The 20,123-nt window shown below is 39.3% G+C and overlaps 1 protein-coding gene across 6 annotated transcripts in view; it reads left to right on the forward strand.

Annotated features, from left to right (window-relative positions):
• UGT8 (UDP glycosyltransferase 8) overlaps window positions 1-18,202 on the forward strand; it is a 45,821-nt gene extending 27,619 nt beyond the window's left edge. For all 6 annotated transcript variants that reach the window (XM_052681987.1, XM_052681990.1, XM_052681986.1 and 3 more), the window contains exons 3-6: window positions 9,310-9,452; window positions 11,771-11,847; window positions 13,951-14,170; window positions 15,898-18,202. In XM_052681987.1, the coding sequence (XP_052537947.1) occupies window positions 9,310-9,452; window positions 11,771-11,847; window positions 13,951-14,170; window positions 15,898-16,249 (792 nt within the window). In that variant the 3' untranslated portion in view covers window positions 16,250-18,202. The remainder of the gene's footprint in view (window positions 1-9,309; window positions 9,453-11,770; window positions 11,848-13,950; window positions 14,171-15,897) is intronic.
• Window positions 18,203-20,123: the final 1,921 nt, after the last annotated feature.

Raw genomic sequence — 20,123 nt, forward strand, 5'->3', positions numbered from 1 at the left:
AAAGAAGCACTTTGTTATCAGCAGAGTTCTTAGATAATATGTGCCAGTGGAGCACTTAGCACTGCTTGGAGACCTTGCAGGAAGCAGTTCAGAAGTTATGTTCTATTTTGTGACTGGGAGTGTTAGAGTAGCTTACAGACAGTAGCTCTAGGCAGCAAGAAATAGAGGAATTGAGTCTGATGCTATAACCTGAGTATGCTATCTTTTATACCTCAACTATTGTTTTTGGAATTGTCTTATTCATTCTGAGATATATTAGCTTCTTATCAGCTTGGTACATGGTGCAGGTCAGCCAACGTCATTGTATCTAGGGAAGACAGATACAAAGCTTTGTAAATTGAGACTTTGCCAAAAAAAAAAAAAAAAAAGAGACCTTTTCAGTTTCATTTTTTGAAGTTTCAGTTTGAATTCAGACAGAAAGAATGAAGGGCGGGGGGGGGGGAGGCAGGGAAAGGAATAGAACTCTATAAGGTTAAGCTCAGTTACATGTTCCCAGTAGAGAAGTGGGTGATGGACAGCAGCTTGTATCTGAGAAAAGAATCTGCAATTAATTGAGAAGCACAGGAATGAGCTTGTTCTGCTTGGGAAGAGTGTGGCAGGTGTTAGTTGAACTGAGTCTGGTGTTACAAAACAGTGCAGATTCTGATACAATGGAACCAGCATGCTTTTAAAAGGCAGGAATTTTGCTAGCTGAAAAATAACCTTCAGCATGTTGTGGAGATGAGCCAAGGGCTGTGGCTTAGCCAGCTGGCAGCTGGATGTGTGGAGTCAGGGCACCACGGCTGTCCCGGTCACTGCAGTCTGGTGCTCGCGGCAGCGCCTCGTGTCCTCTGCTCTGCACAGGAGATACTGCAATGGGTTGTTAAGTGACAGGCGAACTGATGGCAAGTCAAGCCAAACATCAAGCTTTGCCTAAAGTCATGATGCTTCTCTGGCTTTACCCAGACAGACATATTATTTTGTAGCCTTCGAGTGATGCGACAGGACCCTGTTTGCTGAGTGACAGTAAAGGTCATATAATTTGCACATAAGAGGGCTGCTCTGAAAGCAGCGTCTTGTATTTTATGATGTTGGCCCACAACGTCAGAAGCAGATGTTGGTGGTATGGCAGTAGAGGCTGAGCCTTCCCACCAGTATTCCATTCCATGTTGTTGCCATGTGACAGATTGGCAGCAGAGGGGCAGGCTGACAGTGTTGTCTAACATGGAAGTGTGCATGAAGCAAAGAGTTGTTGAATTCCTCCATGCAGAAAAAATGACGCCCACTGACATTGATGGCTGCTGAAGGTTTCTAGAGACCAGACTGTGGATGTGAGCCCAGTGAGGTGGTGGGTGGTGTGTTTCAGCAGTGGCAGTAGAGACAGTGGGTCACCTCCATTAGTGCAGACTTTGACAGGTGCAGTGCGCAGACTCTTGTTCATCGTAGGTAGGTGGGTGAAAGTGCACAGCTAATGGTGGTGATGCTGTTGAAAAATAGTGTTTTGTAGCTAAGAATTTGCTCTATCAAATAGTGTTACTGTGCTCTTTGTATGTATTGCAGTTTCCATGGAAGCAAGTAGGAGGCATTACTTCTGATGTGACCTTCATATGTGGCCTTTAACTGCCTCTGCTGATGCAGTGTTTTGTTTTTTCTTTTAATAAAATCTGAAATGAAGTTAAAATGTATTAGTAGAGTATTTAAACACTACATGTGAGAAAAATACTATTTAGAACATGTCAGAAAAGTTAAGTCACTAAAAAATCTGTGTGCCTTTCTGTTCGTTTGTCATTATCTTTTTTCTAAAGTCCGCTTCAAAGAGCTATTTTATTTATTTATTTTGAAATAGGTCTGGTTCTGTCTGCCCTGAGCAGCATTCTGCAGCCGAAGTTGCATAGCGCGCCTGTGCTCCCCATTGGAGGGTGGTGGTTTGCAACCATCTTCAGAGAACAGACATTTGTGCTATTGCTCATTTCAATCGAGCAGCTGAACAGGGAAAGCTTCGATTATTAAACCCGGTTATGTTTGTATTTGTGTACTTTGTTTATCTGAAGCGAAGCTCAGTATTAGGCACCACTGGTTACTGCCAGCTGGGTCCTCACTCTATAGTCACAGCTGTGCATTTAGCATCCAAGCCTGCTAAGAATAGCTAATTAGCAAACCAAACAGAACAAAGCTCACATAGTGGGGTCGGCACAATGGCATTCCTGTCTGAGAATGGTAAAAAGATTATTTTATTTGGTTTATTTATTCCCCCAGCCCCCATCCCGCCTATAGGAGAGCATAAATCAATAAGTGCTTATATTCTCCCTATGCAGGCACAAGGGACAACTTAAATAAAAGACCGATCTATATGCAAAATCCCTCACCCTTCATAATGTAGTGTCTTAGAGAAATGATTGTGCACAGCCAGCTGAACTCAGAGAAGAGAACAAGGCAAGGTCGTAACAGCAGCTCCTGTGCTAAGCTCTGACTGCAGTAGATACTGTTAGCTTTGAAAAAGCAGCGGCCTGATCAGGTAGTCTGTGTGTGGTATATGTGAGTTACACAAGGGAGTGCTGTAAAAGCAAATGTGTATTGCCTGAAAGGGGTGAATTGGGCACGAGGCCAGTTGGTTAGTGTGTGAAAGCCTCCTACCTGCAGGCGGAGGGGAACAGGAAGGGAATGTTGACCAACTGCCTTTTATTTGATCTGTGCCAGCGCTGTGCTTTCTTGTGAGACCTGTAAGAGTTTAACTGCCATCTTAAAAAGGTTTAGAAAAAACATCTGATGTGGGATATAATTGAAAGTAATTTGGTACCTCCTTGAACTTGTAATGTCAGAATCAGGCAATCATCATAAGGAAAACCAGAGATCTGACTCAACTGGTAGGGAACTTCAAAAGAAGGCTCACCATTACAATCCCTTTTCTGTTTTGCCCCAACTGTTATAGTGCCTGACTTTCCTGATTTGCCCAAACAATACGAGTGTTATGAATGTTAACGTGAGGACAGGCAGACCTGACAGGGTTTGACACAGAGTTGTAATTGGGACACGCTGAAGTGTTTTTGTACTGTAGCACGTGTTAATTTAATCACTTAAGTAAAGGTAGTAATCAATAAATGTATTTATTAGATGATGATTTTCTGTTGAGAATATAAAAGATAAAGCTGTAGTTGGATGAGAACCAACATTCAGTTGGAAAATTTAGCTCAAAATTCAGTTCCAGAGCTGAACACTTGCTAGAATAGCTGACCTAACAAGCTTCTGGTATTTCACATGGGCTGTGCTCCCCCTCGCTCATGCTGTGGCTGGCAGAGGCACCAGTGGCCCAGGAGGAGCGGTTACCCAGTGAGGCATCCCAGCCTGTCCTGGGCGTGAGCCTCTCTGCTACCTACTGAGGAAGCCTGGGGAAAGCAGCCTGCCTCACAGAAGTTCTTTCTGTGGATCTCTCTCCAGTCCTGGATTTTTCAGCTGTTTGTATCTTCTGGGAAGTCCCAGTTATGCACCTGTGTGTCTAACTTATTAGTGATCTTACCATTAGAAGCTGCAGCATTTCTCTTCAGCTGGAAGTTACATAAGTGCCTGAAGGAAGTTTTTTTGAAATTTCATTCAGAACTGACTGCCTTATTTTGAGAATTGTGCTCTCAAGTTCCTCACAGTTTTGGAGTTAGAACTGGTTGGGGCTTTGATTCCTAGTACAGAATGGGTAAAACAAGGTCTGTATCTCAGAACTTCTGGTAAGTTGTTCAGATTGCCTTAGTGAAGGAAATGTCAGCAATTGCAGACGGGGCTAGGACTGAAATATTTCTTGTGCCTGATTCAGTCTCAAACCAAATTTACAGCAAATTTTAAACATCACTTAAACTGGGCAAAATGAAGTGGCTTTCGTGCTGCAAGTGAGAAGCTGAAAAATGCTGCCCAAATGAAAAAACATGGTTTTTAACAAAGGGAGGTCTAGTGACTCATTCTGGCTCTATTTTCATACGGTGCATAATTAAATTAGGAAGACAGAATGTGCTGGAGGACAGGAGTGTAAGTGGATTTAAAAGAAAAAATAACTAAGTTCACAGTGGGTAAGCCTAGTTATCTGTGAAGCTATTTAGTGTACAGAGTGATGATTTCATTTAATTCCAGTGTAGGTCAGTGTGGTCTTTTTATGTGACTGCCAGCCTTTAGAGCTCAGTAACTGGTGGATAACTCCATGCTTGTGTTCCTTCTCTCCGGATGAATGCAAAGCTGGTTTCTCTGGTTTCTGTTCTTGAGTTCTTGACATTGATTGTTGGAGTACTAGGGCTCATGTGGTCTAAGTCAATACAAAAGCAGAAAGGCAACTCAAGAATGGAGTGGCAAGATATGCTGAAATTTTAAGGGGGAAAAAGAGTTCTACTGCATCAGCATAGTTTCTTCTGTGATTTAGGTTTTGCAAGATTAGAGCTAAACAAAAGTTCTGAGCTACTAATCCTGCATTGCTTATTTCTGTGTGCTTCACAAAGCACTTATTAGGAATATATATATGTGTGAATTTAGTGCATGGCTATAGTAATGAAGATGCTGAAGTATTCAGCCTCTTTCATGTGCCAAGATTGTACTCTGCTTTCTTTCTTTTCTTTTCTTTTTTTTTTACTCTATTACTGCTATATTTTATATGCTACATAAAGAACAGGGAAGTACAAAATTTGGTGAGCCTTGTACCGTGATGCTGCTTATTATAGCAGAACATTCAAATGATTCTGCAACCAAAGGTTTATTAACACCGCTCACTTGGATCCAGTTCTGCTGGATCTTTACCTTAGGAAATCTGTACTTAGAAAAAAAAAAGTCTCAAGAAATAGTTATAGAAAGTTAAAGGAACCTGAGTCTGTAGACTCCTCCAGATCACTAACTCATGTGACTTTGCAAAGAGGGAGCATTGGTTCCCCTGTTCTCCATTTCCTCATTTTTACCGACTCTTGCATTTTTAGCAATGTTTAGTGATCCTATTTAATTATTGCTATGTTATGCCAGAAATTATACAAATATATGCATGGAGAACCTTTGTTCTGACAAGTCTGCAGTTTGTTTTCTGCAGCTCCTGCGCAGCGGTGATTTCAGCACCCCTCTGGGGAAGCAGATTGGAAAGGAGTTGCAGATCAGGAGGCAGGCAAACAATTCCTCTTACTACCAGCAAGAAGTAAGGCTTAAGTAAAATGCAGACAAATTTGAATGGAAGAACTTCTAGTTGGTGTCAAAATATGATAAACTGAGTTGAAAATCTGGATTGTTTCTAGTTTGGCTCAGAACAGTTTTGCCTCTGTCAAATTTTGTGTTTTAAAATAGAACCAAAGGACAAATTCCAAGTTCTTAAGTTTCAGATTTGAGTTGGGCAGGCATCATCCACCTCTGGTCTGGAAGCCTCCGATAGCCATGTAGGTGGTTTCTCTCGGAGATGGGTCCTCACCTACTGCACTTACCTTTATCCAATTAAATACTGTAAAATCAGAGCTGGTTTATGCCTCTGCAGCTCAGAGCGTGGCAAACCTCACTTCACCTCCTTGCATATGCCTGGCTGTTGAAGTCAGGTGTGCTTCCTCTGAAGTTAATGGAAACTTGAATTACTTGGATCCTGCTGTGAGAGCTCACAGATGTGCATGTGTTCCCACTCTTAAGAAGTGCATCAAGAGAGGAAACACTCAACAAGCTGCTATTTGCACAAAAGGAAGGTATTCGCATTCTGTTAGTTTTTATAATCTCACTTAAAATGGCAAACAAGTTCATTCTGTTTGAGTCTGCTGGCAGGATCTTGTCTTACCTGTCAAAATGTGAAGTTCCCCCATGGAAAGCCTGTATCTTCATAATGTTTGTACATTTATTGTATGTTCTACTGAATCAAGGACATGTTTCAAAGGGAAGAATTACAAAGGTTTGGCTGTGAAATGAGCCATAATAACATAAAATAGGTTGCCTTCCTATTGCACAATAATAAAATGCAAAAGCCTGCTTTTAGAGTGACTCTATTGCTATGGTACAGAGTAAAGTTCATTTCTCGTTTCCCTCTTACGTAAAATTCTTCAAACTTAATAGCAATTTGCTACACATGGAGATTGTTGAATACTGTTTTGGAAATGTCAGTGTGAGGAAATACTACACGCCTTCTCATGTGTACATAATGATGTGTAGTTTGAATTATGTGAATACATCACAAAGTTGTGACCTATCACAGAATTTGTAATTGAGTTCAATGGAGAGAAGTAGTAGTAGTGTTGGGAGCTATATCTGAGTTACAGCAGGCTAACTTCTAGTAGAAACCACATATCTGACCAAGCCTAAGTCATGGTAGATAGGACTTTGATACTGAGTGAAAAGTGTTTCAGCAGCAGTGCCAGCAATGGTGGTTTTTGTTTTTTGGGTTTTTTTAAGTAAACATGTTCTCAGCTGGACTTGAGCTTGGAGGAGACGATGCTTTTGAATATCAACCAATGCTCCTGAGCCCTTCTTTTCTCTCCCGGACTATATTGCACCTATTTTCCAAGCAGGTCCCTTTAAAGGCCAAAGTCAGCTCTATTGAAGTTCAGGAGACTCACCCTTGTCCTCTCATTATCCTGTACAACTGCCTCTTAATATCTGCAAACAGGTCTGCCCTTGACCTTCATATTCATGGCCAGTTCTTCCTTGTTTGCAAGTGTGATGTGCAGCAGAATGCCTCCCTCACTGGCTTCTTGAGCCTTACGTTTGTAATGCCACAAGATAATTCAGCACAAACAAATAGTTGTGTGGAAGATACATACTAAGAAATAAATTGCATCCTGCTCACGAAGGGGAACACAAGACACATTGAGTTTCACAACAGGTAACCTTAGTTCTTGGAGTATAACATGATCATGTATTGCAGATGGTCTCAAATTTGTCATTTAGAGCACAGTACATGATTGATTTTCAGAAAGACTTATCATTGAAGCCCACTTTTTTTTTCTTCTGTTTAACTTTAAAGAACAGATAGGAAGTAGCTCAAGATGTAAGTAGTTGAACCACTAAGCAAGTATAATATAATTATTTTTGGAGCATGCCTCAGGTCTTTAAGTAAAATTCAAGGACAAGCTTGAAATAAATCACAAAACCATCTGGAAACTTCTCTGCCAAAAGTGTAGGCAATAATAAGTGATTCAGTTTCGAGGCAGGTTGCACACACTTCCCCCTCCTTTTCCCTTACTCCCCTTCCCTTTGCAGATATAGGAAAAAAATGGAGAAGAAAGGGTACTGGAAAAAAGATGAAGAAAAATGAAGCATGAATTCTAGAGAAAATGGAAATCCCTTTTTCCAGTGCACAAGAGGGACTAGTGTCTAATGTATGATTCTTTGTTATGCCTGCTGGTTTTTGTGATAGCTTTTGTGGTTTTGTGCCCAGATACGATAGCGCAGCATTGCCCCGTTGCTGTCTAGCCTGCTATTTATTGCCAGGACAAGGGGCACATTGTGAACAGGGCACTTAATTTTCCTTTTGCTCATTTCCTATTGCTGAGCAGCCTTACATTTTGATTGGATGATAATGGAGTTAAATCAATCCTGGGAAAAATAAGGTATTGGCACGCTGCCATCTGTAAGTCAGTGGGCTAACTGTCTAGTTTCCACTGTAAACAGTTGTATTGGAAATCAGAAATTGAATTTGTTTCCACAAGCAGTGGCACGGTGGACCTTTTACATCTTTCTGTGTTTTCTTTTTGAAGACTGATGACATTGCTCTTGTGTTTGAGACTTGTTTAGCTTGCAGCTCTGCTCCATCTAATGCCCTCAGATGTTTTTTCTTCTGACTCTGCAGAGAGCTGCTAGTGTTAGGTAGGTGCATCTGCTGGCTTGCGTTTTTACCAGTTACATAAACCCCACTGCCACAGAGTCAGCCCCGAGGCTCAGGTTTTGCTGTCTCCTTTGTAACTTAACTGTTACCTGTCTGCCACGCTAGCTGGGAATGTGGCTGCAATCAGTGCAGGGAGATTTTTAGTACAGTGACACCTTGAGGGTGCCCAGCAGCACTTGATGTGGGTTTGCTTGCAAGCTGGTACTACTGGCACAGGCCTTGCTTTGCTCTCCTCACAGACACAGCTGTTTTCAGATGCATCCCGCAATGGTGTCTGGCTGCTCAGAGATCTGCCGAGCCTGCGTGGCCAACAGCAGCTGGATGGCCAGCGTTTTGGATGCTTGGGTGTGAAGCACAGAGCTGAGACTGAGTTCAGCGCACCAGGCAGTGCTCGCAGAACTTCGTGGTCTTTTGGAAGTGTGTGTGGAATGCCTCAGAGCATGTCACAGAGCAGCTGCATTGCTGCCACCTTCCTCTCCCTCACAGCTAGGAGTTGGAGACGACATTGGCACAGAGAAGTGCATATTCAGGTACTCATGTATTAGGAGCAGACCTTCAGCAGTACACACATGGGTCTGGATACTAGAACTGTATGGATATTGGTGTGTTTCTTTCCTCTTTTCTTTGCAAGTTACAGCTAGCGGAGCTCAGGCCTTGGGTAAATGCATCAGCTCTGAAGTCTCCTGTGCCGGCTAGGCTCAGGCCACGTCTCTGGCCTGCTGATTTCTTCAGTCCCGATGAAAATTTCACCCTTGATTTCAGCAGTAATCACAGTTGCTTGGAGGTGCTAGACTGTGCCTTTTCCTTTACACATGAAGTCTCTGTCATTGTACTGAACAGCCATTTTAGCTCCTGACTGGAAGGAGTGGGTGTCATAGCACAGTCTGGCACGTCATCTCAACACTTGGGAATGATGCTCTAAGACTGCAGCAGACCTCCTCATGCCTGCTTTGCCTCCCTTTGGACTGAGGGCTGCAGCAGCCTGGTGCTGGGAGATGTTTTTTGAAGGCTCTGGCTTCTGTCAGGTTGTTTTATTATTTTTATATTAATTAAATAAAAATAACCTTTATTGTGTACTATCATTTTCTTCAATGCTGGAAATGGTATAATTGAGTCCCTGACTTTCTTCATTTTTTTTTTCCTCTGTGTTTTACTTTGGGGCTGATACTTCAAGACAGATCTACTTATGTTTTGCTGTGTGAGAATACCGAGTGTTTTTTGTTGTTTTTCTTGTTTGTTTGTTTGACATGTGAATGTGCCAAGTAACAGGTTAAATGATTGTCTTGGGAGGTTAGTTGTTAATACAGAAGCTAGAACAAACCTGAAAGAATTTTGATGTTCATAGTCTATACCATTTATTTTCAAACATTGCACTTAGTAATTTCCAAAATGTTTATGACTGCTGAAATTTAACCTGTGAAGTAATGAGGGACCAGAAAATGCCTGTGCTAAGCAATGCTTATTTAATGTGTCTGTTGGTTACCTGTGCTTCTAAGTGTTCTGCATAAACTTTACTTCAACAGGATCTCCAAACATGGGTGAACGGTGCTAATGAAAATGGCTTTGTCCTCGTGTCGTTTGGAGCTGGAGTGAAATATCTGTCAGAGGACGTTGCAAACAAGTTAGCACATGCTCTGGCAAGATTGCCACAGCGAGTTATTTGGAGGTAGGTGCAATGACACGTACTTGGGGTAATTGAAAGCACAGTCATTTCCTATTGGGCCATGTTTAGTATTGCATCTAATGCAGAATCTGAAATCAGCCTGGGTGGCACAGAGAACCTAACTCTTTTGAAAGATGCTCTTTGAACAGGCATGACGGTCCTCTGGCAATAAGAAAGAGCAATGATTTTGAGGCAGGATGATGTATAGGTTATATACTCCTCTACTGAACTTATATCCTAGGATTGAGGACAGTGAAAAGAGTGTAAAAGGTTGTAACATTTGTGACTTAGTTGTGTCACTTCTAATCAAGAAGCCATTCTAGGGAGTGAGTGTGTCATTCTCCTTATCTAGTCCCATGAAGGATTCAGGGCTTGCTTTCCCCTCACCCACCAGCTTTCCTACTTCCTTCCCCCCTATCTTATGCAAACATGGACTCTGATAATTGTTCCTCTTAACTGTCTTTTTCTTCAAGGAATAGGAGGAAAGTTCTGCAGAAGAAAGAATAAGATTTTTTAGTTATAGTAAAAACATTGTGAGAGGCTCTCTAAACGTAATGTGCAAATTGAGGATCAACTGTTGTTAGTCTGCTCTGCTTCACGTGCTTCATCACGTTGGAATATAATTTAGAGGAATTAATGTGAACCATTGCTCTTTGTTCCTTGTGAAGACTGCAGCAGTGCTTGGCTTGTAATTCATCTCAGTTGATCTTACTGCCTTTTGTATTGTGCTATGCTTTTATCATGTTTTTGCTGGATTTCTTAGTGTAGGAGGTATCCACTTTCTCTAGTAAATAAGGAAATCATTTAAATATTTTCTTGGGGATTTTTTTGAATGCAAAAATAACAATTTCAATTGAAGCTTTCTGTTGTTTATATTTTATTTCACTAGTGCCATTCTTACCAGTGTTGTTTTTGTTGTTGTTTCTTTTTTTGTTCTATTTTTCATTGCTTATCCAAAAAGTCCCTCAACAACGACCTAACTCGTATTTCTTTCTGTCATAATTCCTGGGATGGGAAGATATTTAGTTGTGAGATGGGGCCTTTGGGAGAGCTGAGCAAATGGCTTTCAGTCACATCAGTGGGAATTTGAGTTCCATAACGAGACATCAAAATATGAAATTGAGTCCAGTTTCACTTTGTCATTTTCTGCTTTTCAGATTATTGATTTCTGATCTGTGTTGGAAGTAGGGCAGCTTTTGTGCTAAAAGTTTCTGAGAATGGGAATGATAGTATTGCTTGACAGTCTTATGTCAGAATGCCAAATCAAGAAAATCCCTAGAGTTCTTAATTTTCTTCTGGTTATGTGGTACTGTTTAGCACCAAAACCAGTATGAGATTTATGGTTGACTTGCTTTTATATAAGGTCAAGAAATTTGTTTAGTTTATTTTTCAACATATGGAATATGCAGGCTTATTGCTTTAATTAATTGGGAATATCTAGATTGTTCTTTATGTAGTTACTGTTCTAGTGTTCTCTAATAACCAGAATACTTCTTTTTTTCTGACAGCTCTCTTCTGGAACTGTCAGGAAAAGGAAAATATAAAAAATCTCTAGTCAGTGTTACTTTTTTCCATCTTCTTTTTCATTTTGGAATATATTTAATTTGCATAAAAGCAGTATGTGGCACACAGATCAGTTTGTATTTAAAGGTTGTATTCTGTTAATTAAACTTTCCCAAGAAACTCACTCAGGTGAGCAAGACATTGTCACTAGATTTTGGGCAGTCGATTAAGTAACCAGAATGTAGCTGTTCTACTGTCTGATCCCAACTTTTCCATCGGTAGCTTCTTGCCTTGTAATCTGGACTGTCACCCTTTCCCTTCCTTGTACTGGTAATTCCTTTTAAAGCGAGATGCTGTCAGCTCTTAAGAGCTGTCGGAAACTGACCAACGGAATGGGAATGCCTTATGTTGGTAGTGGGGTTTACTTTTTATGTGCTGACGTGCTGTTATCAGTGGAGTTACTCATGTAGTATTAATCAGTTTTCAGTAAAGCAGCAAACTCAGAGTCACAAAAGGATTATAAAGCTTTCTTCCAGTTGCAATGGTACAGCTTAGAATACGCTTTTTAAAGTAGCTGTATTGCCATTATTTAAATAGAGATCATTGCATTTTGAGCCAGATTATAAGGAAATGAATGATGAAAAAAAAAAAAGAAATTATACCTGATTGCTTTTATAGCATTTGTTTTCTTGTAATGGTGAGTAAACAGTATCCCATTGTAATGAGAAATCTAGATCATTTGGTTTGATTCTCTGTTTAGAGTTTGCACATTTTGGAGGTTTTGATAATGTAGCTTCAATTTGATTTTATCGCTTTAGGTTTTCAGGAAACAAACCAAGGAATCTAGGCAACAATACAAAGCTTATAGAATGGTTACCACAAAACGACCTTCTTGGTGAGTATCTGTAATTATGATGTATTGTTCATTCTCACTGAAATTCAGTTTGCTCTTCCAGTAATATTTTATTTAAATAGCAGTCACAGTAAAAGAAGTCATAGAGCAAGAATATAGCATTCTTCACAATGTCTTGGTGAATGAAACATTCTTTCTGATGTTAATGCTCTTTATCTGGTGTTAACTCCATTGCTTTCTTCAGTCAGTTGGGTGGAAAGCCATAGTCATTCCCAACTCTGTTTCACTTAATAAATGGAAATGTTTGTTGTGAAAAGACTGCATGCACTTCAAAATAAAAAAAAACAATAATTATGAAAGATGAATGGGAATTTTCTAGAATTTGTTGTTTCACCAAATTGGTGACTGTAAGTGTGAACTTCTCAGTAGTGAAGAAGCTGTGGTATGCACTTAACTAGACTATTCATGAAAGAATCTCCAAACCAAACATACAAAATTTGTTCATATTACACCAAGTCTTTAGGCATGAACATACTGATTACATGTTTATTATTAATATTACTGATATATATATATTTTAATTTTTCCAATGAAATCCGTAACAGAAATTAGGGATGTGTTGCAAATTGATAATAATATTTCTGTTTAACTATCCTGAGATGCTCTGAGAATGGAGCAATAAAGCTTGGTCTTCCTTCATCTTTTGGTAAAGTTTATATATTAGAGTATGTGTATTTGCTTTTTCTTTCCTTTCCTCCTGTATTAAAGTGTAGCTGAATTTATTGGATCCTAGGATCTGCAAAATACTGTTTCTGGGACACTTAGACATTCGTGCATTTGCACAATATCTGGTATAATAATGAATAATACATTAAGAATGTGTGTGTGTCAATGTACATTCATGTCAACCAGAGTAGTCACTGTAATTAGTTATTAGGCAAATGACTTCTGAACCAAGTAGATATTTTTCGTTACTAAATTGTGCTGAGGCACTCTCATTTCTCATTGCATAGCAGTAGGGGAGTATATTGCTGTCATTATTGTCATCTCTTGCTAGCCTGAAGTAAGGCATGTAAAGCTTCAGAGAATGCAACATCAGTTGTCCTGTTATTAAATAGCTTGTCTTTCATATGAATAATAAGGAAAAGCGTTCTTTCTGTCATTCATTTGTAATATTAAACAGGTAAATACCAGTTCTAGTCACCAACTGCAGTTACTCAGGAGTAGATAGTGTATTAATTACTCCATTAATAAGAGGACCGCTCTGAAAGTAGTGCCTCCTGTTCTTTGATGTTGGCCCACAATGTCAGAGGCAGATGTTGTGCTGTGCAGTAGAGGTTGAACCTTCTGACCAATATTCTGCTGTGTTTTGTTGCCATGCAACAGGTGGGAGCAGAGGGGCAATCTTAGAGGACAGTGTCTGATGTGGAAGCATATATGTAGTAGAGGTGTGGAATTCAATTCCTCCCTGCAGACAAAATGGCACCCATTTATGTTCATCGACAGTCGCTGAACATTTTTGGAGGCCAAACAATGTCTGTTAGCAAGTGAGGCCGTGGGAAATGCATTTCAGCAGTGGGGAGCAATGGCATGAAAAGACAAGCCATATTCAATACAGCCATACACAGTTGTTACATCATGAAATGAAGAGCACCTCAATCAGCTCATGGACACAAACCAGCTATTGGTGGCAATAATATTGAAGAACAGTGTTTTGTAGCTGAGAATTTGCTGTATCAAGTGTTGTTCTGCTCTTTCCATCTGTTGTAGTTTTCATGGAAATAAGGAAGCATTACTTTTGGAGTGACGTTTGTAATTCTAGACAACTCAGACACGATAATTTTAATTCACATTGGCTGTTTCATCTCTGTTCATATATAATGAAATAACCCAATGCATTCAAAATTTCTGCAGAGTGGGTTTAAGTAGGTGGAAACTTCAGAAAAAAATTGCATTCATTCTACCTTCCCAAACTGGAGGTACAGGAATCCAATTGACGGTTGGACTAGATGATCTTGTAGGTGCTTTCCAACCTTGTGATTCTCTGATTCAGTGATAAATGTATTGTAACCAATTGCTTCAATAATGCTACATCAAGGAGATGTAATTTTTTTGTGTGTATGTGTGTGCTTCTTGTATTTCCAGGTCACCCTAACATTAAAGCTTTTCTTAGTCATGGTGGTTTGAACAGCATTTTTGAAACCATGTATCATGGGGTTCCAGTGGTGGGAATTCCCCTTTTCGGAGACCATTACGATACTATGACTCGAGTGCAGGCCAAAGGCATGGGAATATTGTTGAACTGGAAGACTGTCACTGAGAGTGAATTATATGAAGCACTAGAAAAAGTTATTAATGATCCCAGGTATGGAATGAGTAATTATTTCTTGCTTTTATTTTAATTCATTGTTGTAGGTTAGATACAGAGCCTTCACGCAAGGGAAAAAATGTGTGTTGGTGTTTACTTGTGTGCATGGCAGTGGCAAGACTTTGAATAGTTGTTCCCATTTCACAGGATTACTCAAGTACGATATTTCTGTATAGATGCCAGCTTGTTGATCAGTATACCAAAGCTCACATCTCATTTGCTTTTCTGTGGCTGCGACGTTTGCCACGAGTAGAACAACAAGGTTACAGAAACAAACCTAGACTGAATGACTTTTTGCTTCAGGCCAGTATCTCTTTTTTTTGTATCTTGATTACAGTACAGTAATATATTTAGCAATCTGTTACGCTCCATAAGGAGGCCTAAGAAAAGTACACCTGTACTGTTGCAGGATGCTGCATTTGGCTTGTAGCTGAAAACATGGCGGTAGTCAAAAAGTGATTTATAAGAAAAGAAAAGAAAAGAAAAGAAAAGAAAAGAAAAGAAAAGAAAAGAAAAGAAAAGAAAAGAAAAGAAAAGAAAAGAAAAGAAAAGAAAAGAAAAGAAAAGAAAAGAAAAGAAAAGAAAAGAAAAGAAAAGAAAAGAAAAGAAAAGAAAAGAAAAGAAAAGAAAAGAAAAGAAAAGAAAAGAAAAATTCTTTCTGGGCAGAAAGAAGATATCTCTAACATAGATCTTCGAGTTGGAAAGGTTATTCACATTGATTGGAACTTGCAACAAGCCTTATATGAGGATCCCAGCCTCTTTCTATAATTTTTTTTTGTCATTCAGATGCAATACAGGCAACTTCATGAACTGGGTTTCATAACTTTTTTTAGTGTCATCAAATGAATTTACTCAGAAATACCAAAGTCTGAGGAGAGTCAGTTTAAACACTAGGGATGTGCAGACAATCTCTGGATTAAAAAGAATGACTCAGCTCAGTTCTTTTGTATGAAGTTAGTAGATGTTTTGAAGTACAATGATGACAACGTTTCTTGCTTTCATGGGAACAAAGTCTTTAAGCAGCACTTGCCTTGGAAAAGGGGAAATCTGTAAAAAATGAGCTTGTTAGCAGCAGAAGCTCAGTAAAGAGGAGTATTGCTAAAGAAATCTCAGTTGCCCCGGCTTTCTCTTGTATAGTTGTCCCCAGTAAAAAGGCAAGTTCTGCTCACATAACCTGTTGACCCTGCAGATGTGAGATGGGAAGGAGTTTAATGTGATCCTCTGCTGGAGGTAACCCATTATGAAAAATCAGTTTTAGGCTGAACTCTGGGCCAAAGAGTTAGTATAAAACTGAGTTTCTCCGTTTGTCGTATTTCTCTAATAACTTAGTTGCACAATAGCGTGAGTGGCCTGTTGGAGTATGTTGCCACTGTGAGCAGGAAGGGCAAATCCATTCACTTGGGATTAGATAGGATTCCGGCCTGAGAGCAGATGGAATGGACACTTTATCCCTTCTACTGTCCTGCTGTTGAAGGGTGGATTTCAGCCTTCAGTCACCTGTGGTTTTGTACTTTTGATAATTCTTTGTCAGTGAGCTGTAGTGACAGATGTAAAGAGATTATGCCTTGTATATATTCCTCTGTATGAGGTTTAATGAGACAGTCCTGCATTAGAAGGACGCCTTTCGATCTCCTGTGTGCATTTATATGTTTACAGAGACTTGCATTGCTCAGCACTGGCTACGGTTTTTACCTTATTCCATTTTCTTCATCTCTTTCATACAGCTACAGGCAACGGGCTCAGAGGCTGTCTGAAATTCACAAAGACCAACCTGGTCATCCTGTTAACCGGACTGTGTACTGGATTAACTACATCCTCCGTCACAACGGAGCACAACATCTACGTGCTGCTGTTTACAGCATCTCTCTATATCAGTATTTCTTACTGGATATTGCCTTTGTTGTATTAGTGGGTGCTGCCTTATTTTATTATATTTTGGCCAAGCTAACAAAATTTATCCGCAAACAAAGCAAACATATTTGGTCAAATGATGAACATAGCACTGTTAATGGACATTACCAGAACGGGATACCAAATGGCAAGCATAGAAGAAATGGCCACATTAAGCATGAATAAAAGGTGAAATGAGCCAACCCCTCATGTAAAGTAATTGAGTTTTATCGCTGTAACTTAGTCTAACAAGTACTTAAAACATCAATAAGCAGTTCTAACACTCCCCTTCAGTATGTAATAATATGTGACAAAATTCTATGGAACTAAGGAACGTATTTAAAAAAAAAATGAAAAAAAAACCAAGCACAACCTAAAACGGAAATATTTTATTCTTAATACCGATGCAGAAAGGTTATTTTGGCACTGAAGTTTTTAGAAGCCTTAATCCTCTAAAGTTATATAATGATCATATTTATGAATTTTCAGTTTTTTAAAGCTAAATGTGTGTGTCCCAAATGAGGAAAGGTCTCTTTTTATTTGCAGAGGTTTTTTTCCCTTTTATTTTTTTATTATTATGTCCATCTTTAGATGAGAGAACTTAGTGCTAGCTCTGTGTTTCATATGTTGAAGGTTCAATATGTGTAAGAATGCTCTTTAAAAAAAAAAAAATTCCCGATGCTTGTGCAAGAAATAGGAAATTACAAATTGAGAACACAGACATTAAAAAAAAAAAATTCTTAAAATAAGCACTGAAGAAAAATGGCAAAAATATATACTGTGTTTTCTGGTAAGCTGCATGACTCTTCTGCTCACTACCAGTGCTTTAGAGAAACGAGTACTGAGCAAGTCTACAATAAGTCTTAATTTTTAATTTATACAAAATTGTATTTGTTGCCTTTCTCTACGTATGTAATTTATGCCATGAAAATGTTAGGGAATTCTATTTCAGTTTAAATATGGCTGTGTGGGAAGTAGATTTGCATAATTAAAATAAATGAAACAAAGCAAAAAAAATATCCACCCCTGTGCTTAATGCAGAAGGTTTTGTAGTGGCCTGAAGCAGGGCAGAATCAAACTGCTATTTGGGATTTAAGAAACAAACAAGAAAAAGCTAAAAGTTGAATGTCTTTCCTATTAATTCTCATTATTTTTCTGTGTTTTTTTTTTTTTTTTTTTTTTTTTTCTAATTCACAATGTTGTAGACGTTCTCTTTCAATGGTTGTATCTGAGAAACTATTACTTTCTCTTAGCATGGGCCGCGCAATCCGTATTTCCCATAGTTGCCAACGTCCCTTCTGAGACCGCGGGGCAGGAGGCTGCCTGCTGGGAGGCACCAACCTCCAGCTCAAGGCTCAGCGGGAGGCACGACATGGAGTGCAGCTGAGCCAGTGCAAAGTGTGGGGCAGCTGTGCCTCCTGTCCCCAGCTCCGGACCCTCCCTGCAACAATCTCTTTCAATCACTGCAGCTGACACGGAACCCTGTGGTGGTGCAGTGCTAACCCAGGGCAGGGAGGCAGGGCACCTAGTGGCAAAATCAGCGTGGCCCTGCCAAACCGGAGTTGGCAACTATCCATTTATTTCCATGTCATTCTGTTTACTTGGAATTTGCACTACACACGTTGTGAGTGTATGCTTTATTTATTTGTAGTTCGAAATCCCATGCCTGGAAGAGGAAGGAAGGAAACCCATTTTACTTAGTGTTGTTCACTAACATGGGAAGAGTTGTGACAGTAACAGAGTGCTGAGATCATCCTCATACACAGTGATGCAATATTTCATTACCATTCCATCATGAGCCTCTATCCTATAGCAATAAATAACAGTACAGATATCTTTCTAATACGTGGTACAGTTACTTGTACTGCATTCTGAATACTTGAAGAAAATGGTGTTATAAATAAGCCTATTAGCTAGACCTTTTTACAATCTTACAGTTTGTGTCAACTAAAGGAACACAAGGAGGCGATGAATGGTGGGATGGTAGTAAGACTTCGAGTGTATGAATGACTTGGTTTAAATGTTGTTTTTTTTTTTTTGCATTGAAGAAGGTACAAAAGCACTGACCGGATGATTAAGCGTAATTTAATCTCCACTGTGATAAAACTTAAGCAATAAACATGAATTTAATAGAGAAAATCTGTTGTTGGAAGTATATTTTTATTCACATGGATGCTATTTTGAAGTACCCAGTGCATGTATGTGTGCATATGTGAATAACTATGAAGATTTCTTGTTTTCAGTATATGCAGCGACACATGACGTGTATTTGAAGTCAAACATTATTATCTGCAGAACTTAGATGTATTTCCTCTGGGACTCTTGCATCAATTGGAAGAGAGTGAGTGCTTACCCAGAGTTCTTCAGGTCAGTTTGCGTGTGAATTTTTCTGTGTTGTACATGTTAGATTTGTTTCCTAGGAAGCAAAACAAAAAAGCAGTGATACAAGAGATGAGATGGTTGTTTCTAAAATACTCTCTCTGAACACATTTCAATTCATTTGCATGAGGAAGAATTTCCCGCGCTATCAGTTTCATTACTGAAGTCCTAGATAGGTCTAATCCACCCAAACTGTAGAAGTACCTGTTCTGTGCTAATGCACTTTCTTCTAAGCTGCAACATCATGTAGTGCTGTGGTTACGATTCGTAATACAGGAAGCTGCGTTAGAAGTAGATGGCTGATGGCAATTATTTGGGAGGAACACTGCCATAAATGTGTCTGAGAGGAGAGTATAACTGCTGCCAAATCATTTCCTAGGGTAAGTGTGTTGAAGTCCCTGTGTGGAATGGCAGAGCTGTATAATGCATAGCCCTTGCACTGCTTTCTTGAGTTTCTTGCTTTCCCAAATAGGCACTTCATAGCGTGCAGTAAGGTAATTGGGAGAAAATGAAATAAAATATTATGTGGGCAAAACCAGCAGCCAAGAAATAGCCACAATAAGCAGTGCAGCAGACATAGGTCACTTCCATAAAGGTTTTCAGAACTTGAGACTTGGGCACTCGCCATAGACCTTAAAATTCTATTTTTTTACTTCCTCTGAATATCTCAACTGTTAAGGAATAAAGCAGCCTTGAAAACAAGACCATTTATTTACCATCTGCAGAAACAGGTTCTGGAGATGGTTATCATATATTCATAGTTTAGGGAAATTAATAAATGTGCCACCATTTTTTTTTCTTACTCCCTGGTTCACATGAAGGACCAAGTTTTTAATAATACTGTGTTAATTTTTTTTTATATTCTTGAAAGGTACTACTTTTCATGTAACCAATTGCTTTCTCAGTCTATGGCAAGGTAAGAGCTCAGCATTTGCTATAGGTAGCCTGATCTGTTACAGCAGAGACAGAGTTAAAATACTGTTACGTATCTATACGTAAGCAAAATTACAACCCTGTTCTCTCCAGGCTGCTATTTTTTCCCCTTTAATTTGTGTGGGTCTACAAGTGAGTTTATTTGTATATTAATACAATGCACATCTGTATTAGTAAGAAACAGAAGAAGAGCATTTAATTCTATTCTGAAAGTGAGCTGTGCTTCATTTTTTCTGGTGGTTTTTGAAAGACTTGAAAACCTTCAATAAATTTTGGGTGTCTTCAGTGTCTTGAGAAGTGGCTCCCGCCTTCCTTGCTGTACAACACTTGAGGCAGCTAATGGCCAGCAAATATGGGATCTGATTCTGCTTTCACGTGACGATTTTCAACATGCTGTAATTTTTTCCTGCAATGAAGTTACTTGTTTTTCTTTGAAAGATGTTTCTATTCATGGGAGGGGAGATGGAAGACATAGCTGATGTATACACTAAATCCAGTTCTATATAAGAAATAGTGCATTGGGATACACAGAGTGCATGTGTGCATGCTTGCAAAAAAAAAAAAAAAAAAAAGAAGTGGGCTGTAGCTCTTTCAAATACTTCTGGGATTTCCTGGTGTAGTAAAATTCTCTTATTTCCAAGAAGGAAGGCAGCAGTTTTTATGTGAAGATTCCATTACAAGAACATGGGAGAAAAGTCTTTGAAATCACATTCCTACTCTTTGTGGTTTATGGATGTCAGGAAAAGGA

Source organism: Tympanuchus pallidicinctus, unplaced genomic scaffold, assembly GCF_026119805.1.
Source record: "Tympanuchus pallidicinctus isolate F22 unplaced genomic scaffold, pur_lepc_1.0 scaffold2, whole genome shotgun sequence".
In the NCBI taxonomy this organism is placed as follows: domain Eukaryota; kingdom Metazoa; phylum Chordata; class Aves; order Galliformes; family Phasianidae; genus Tympanuchus; species Tympanuchus pallidicinctus.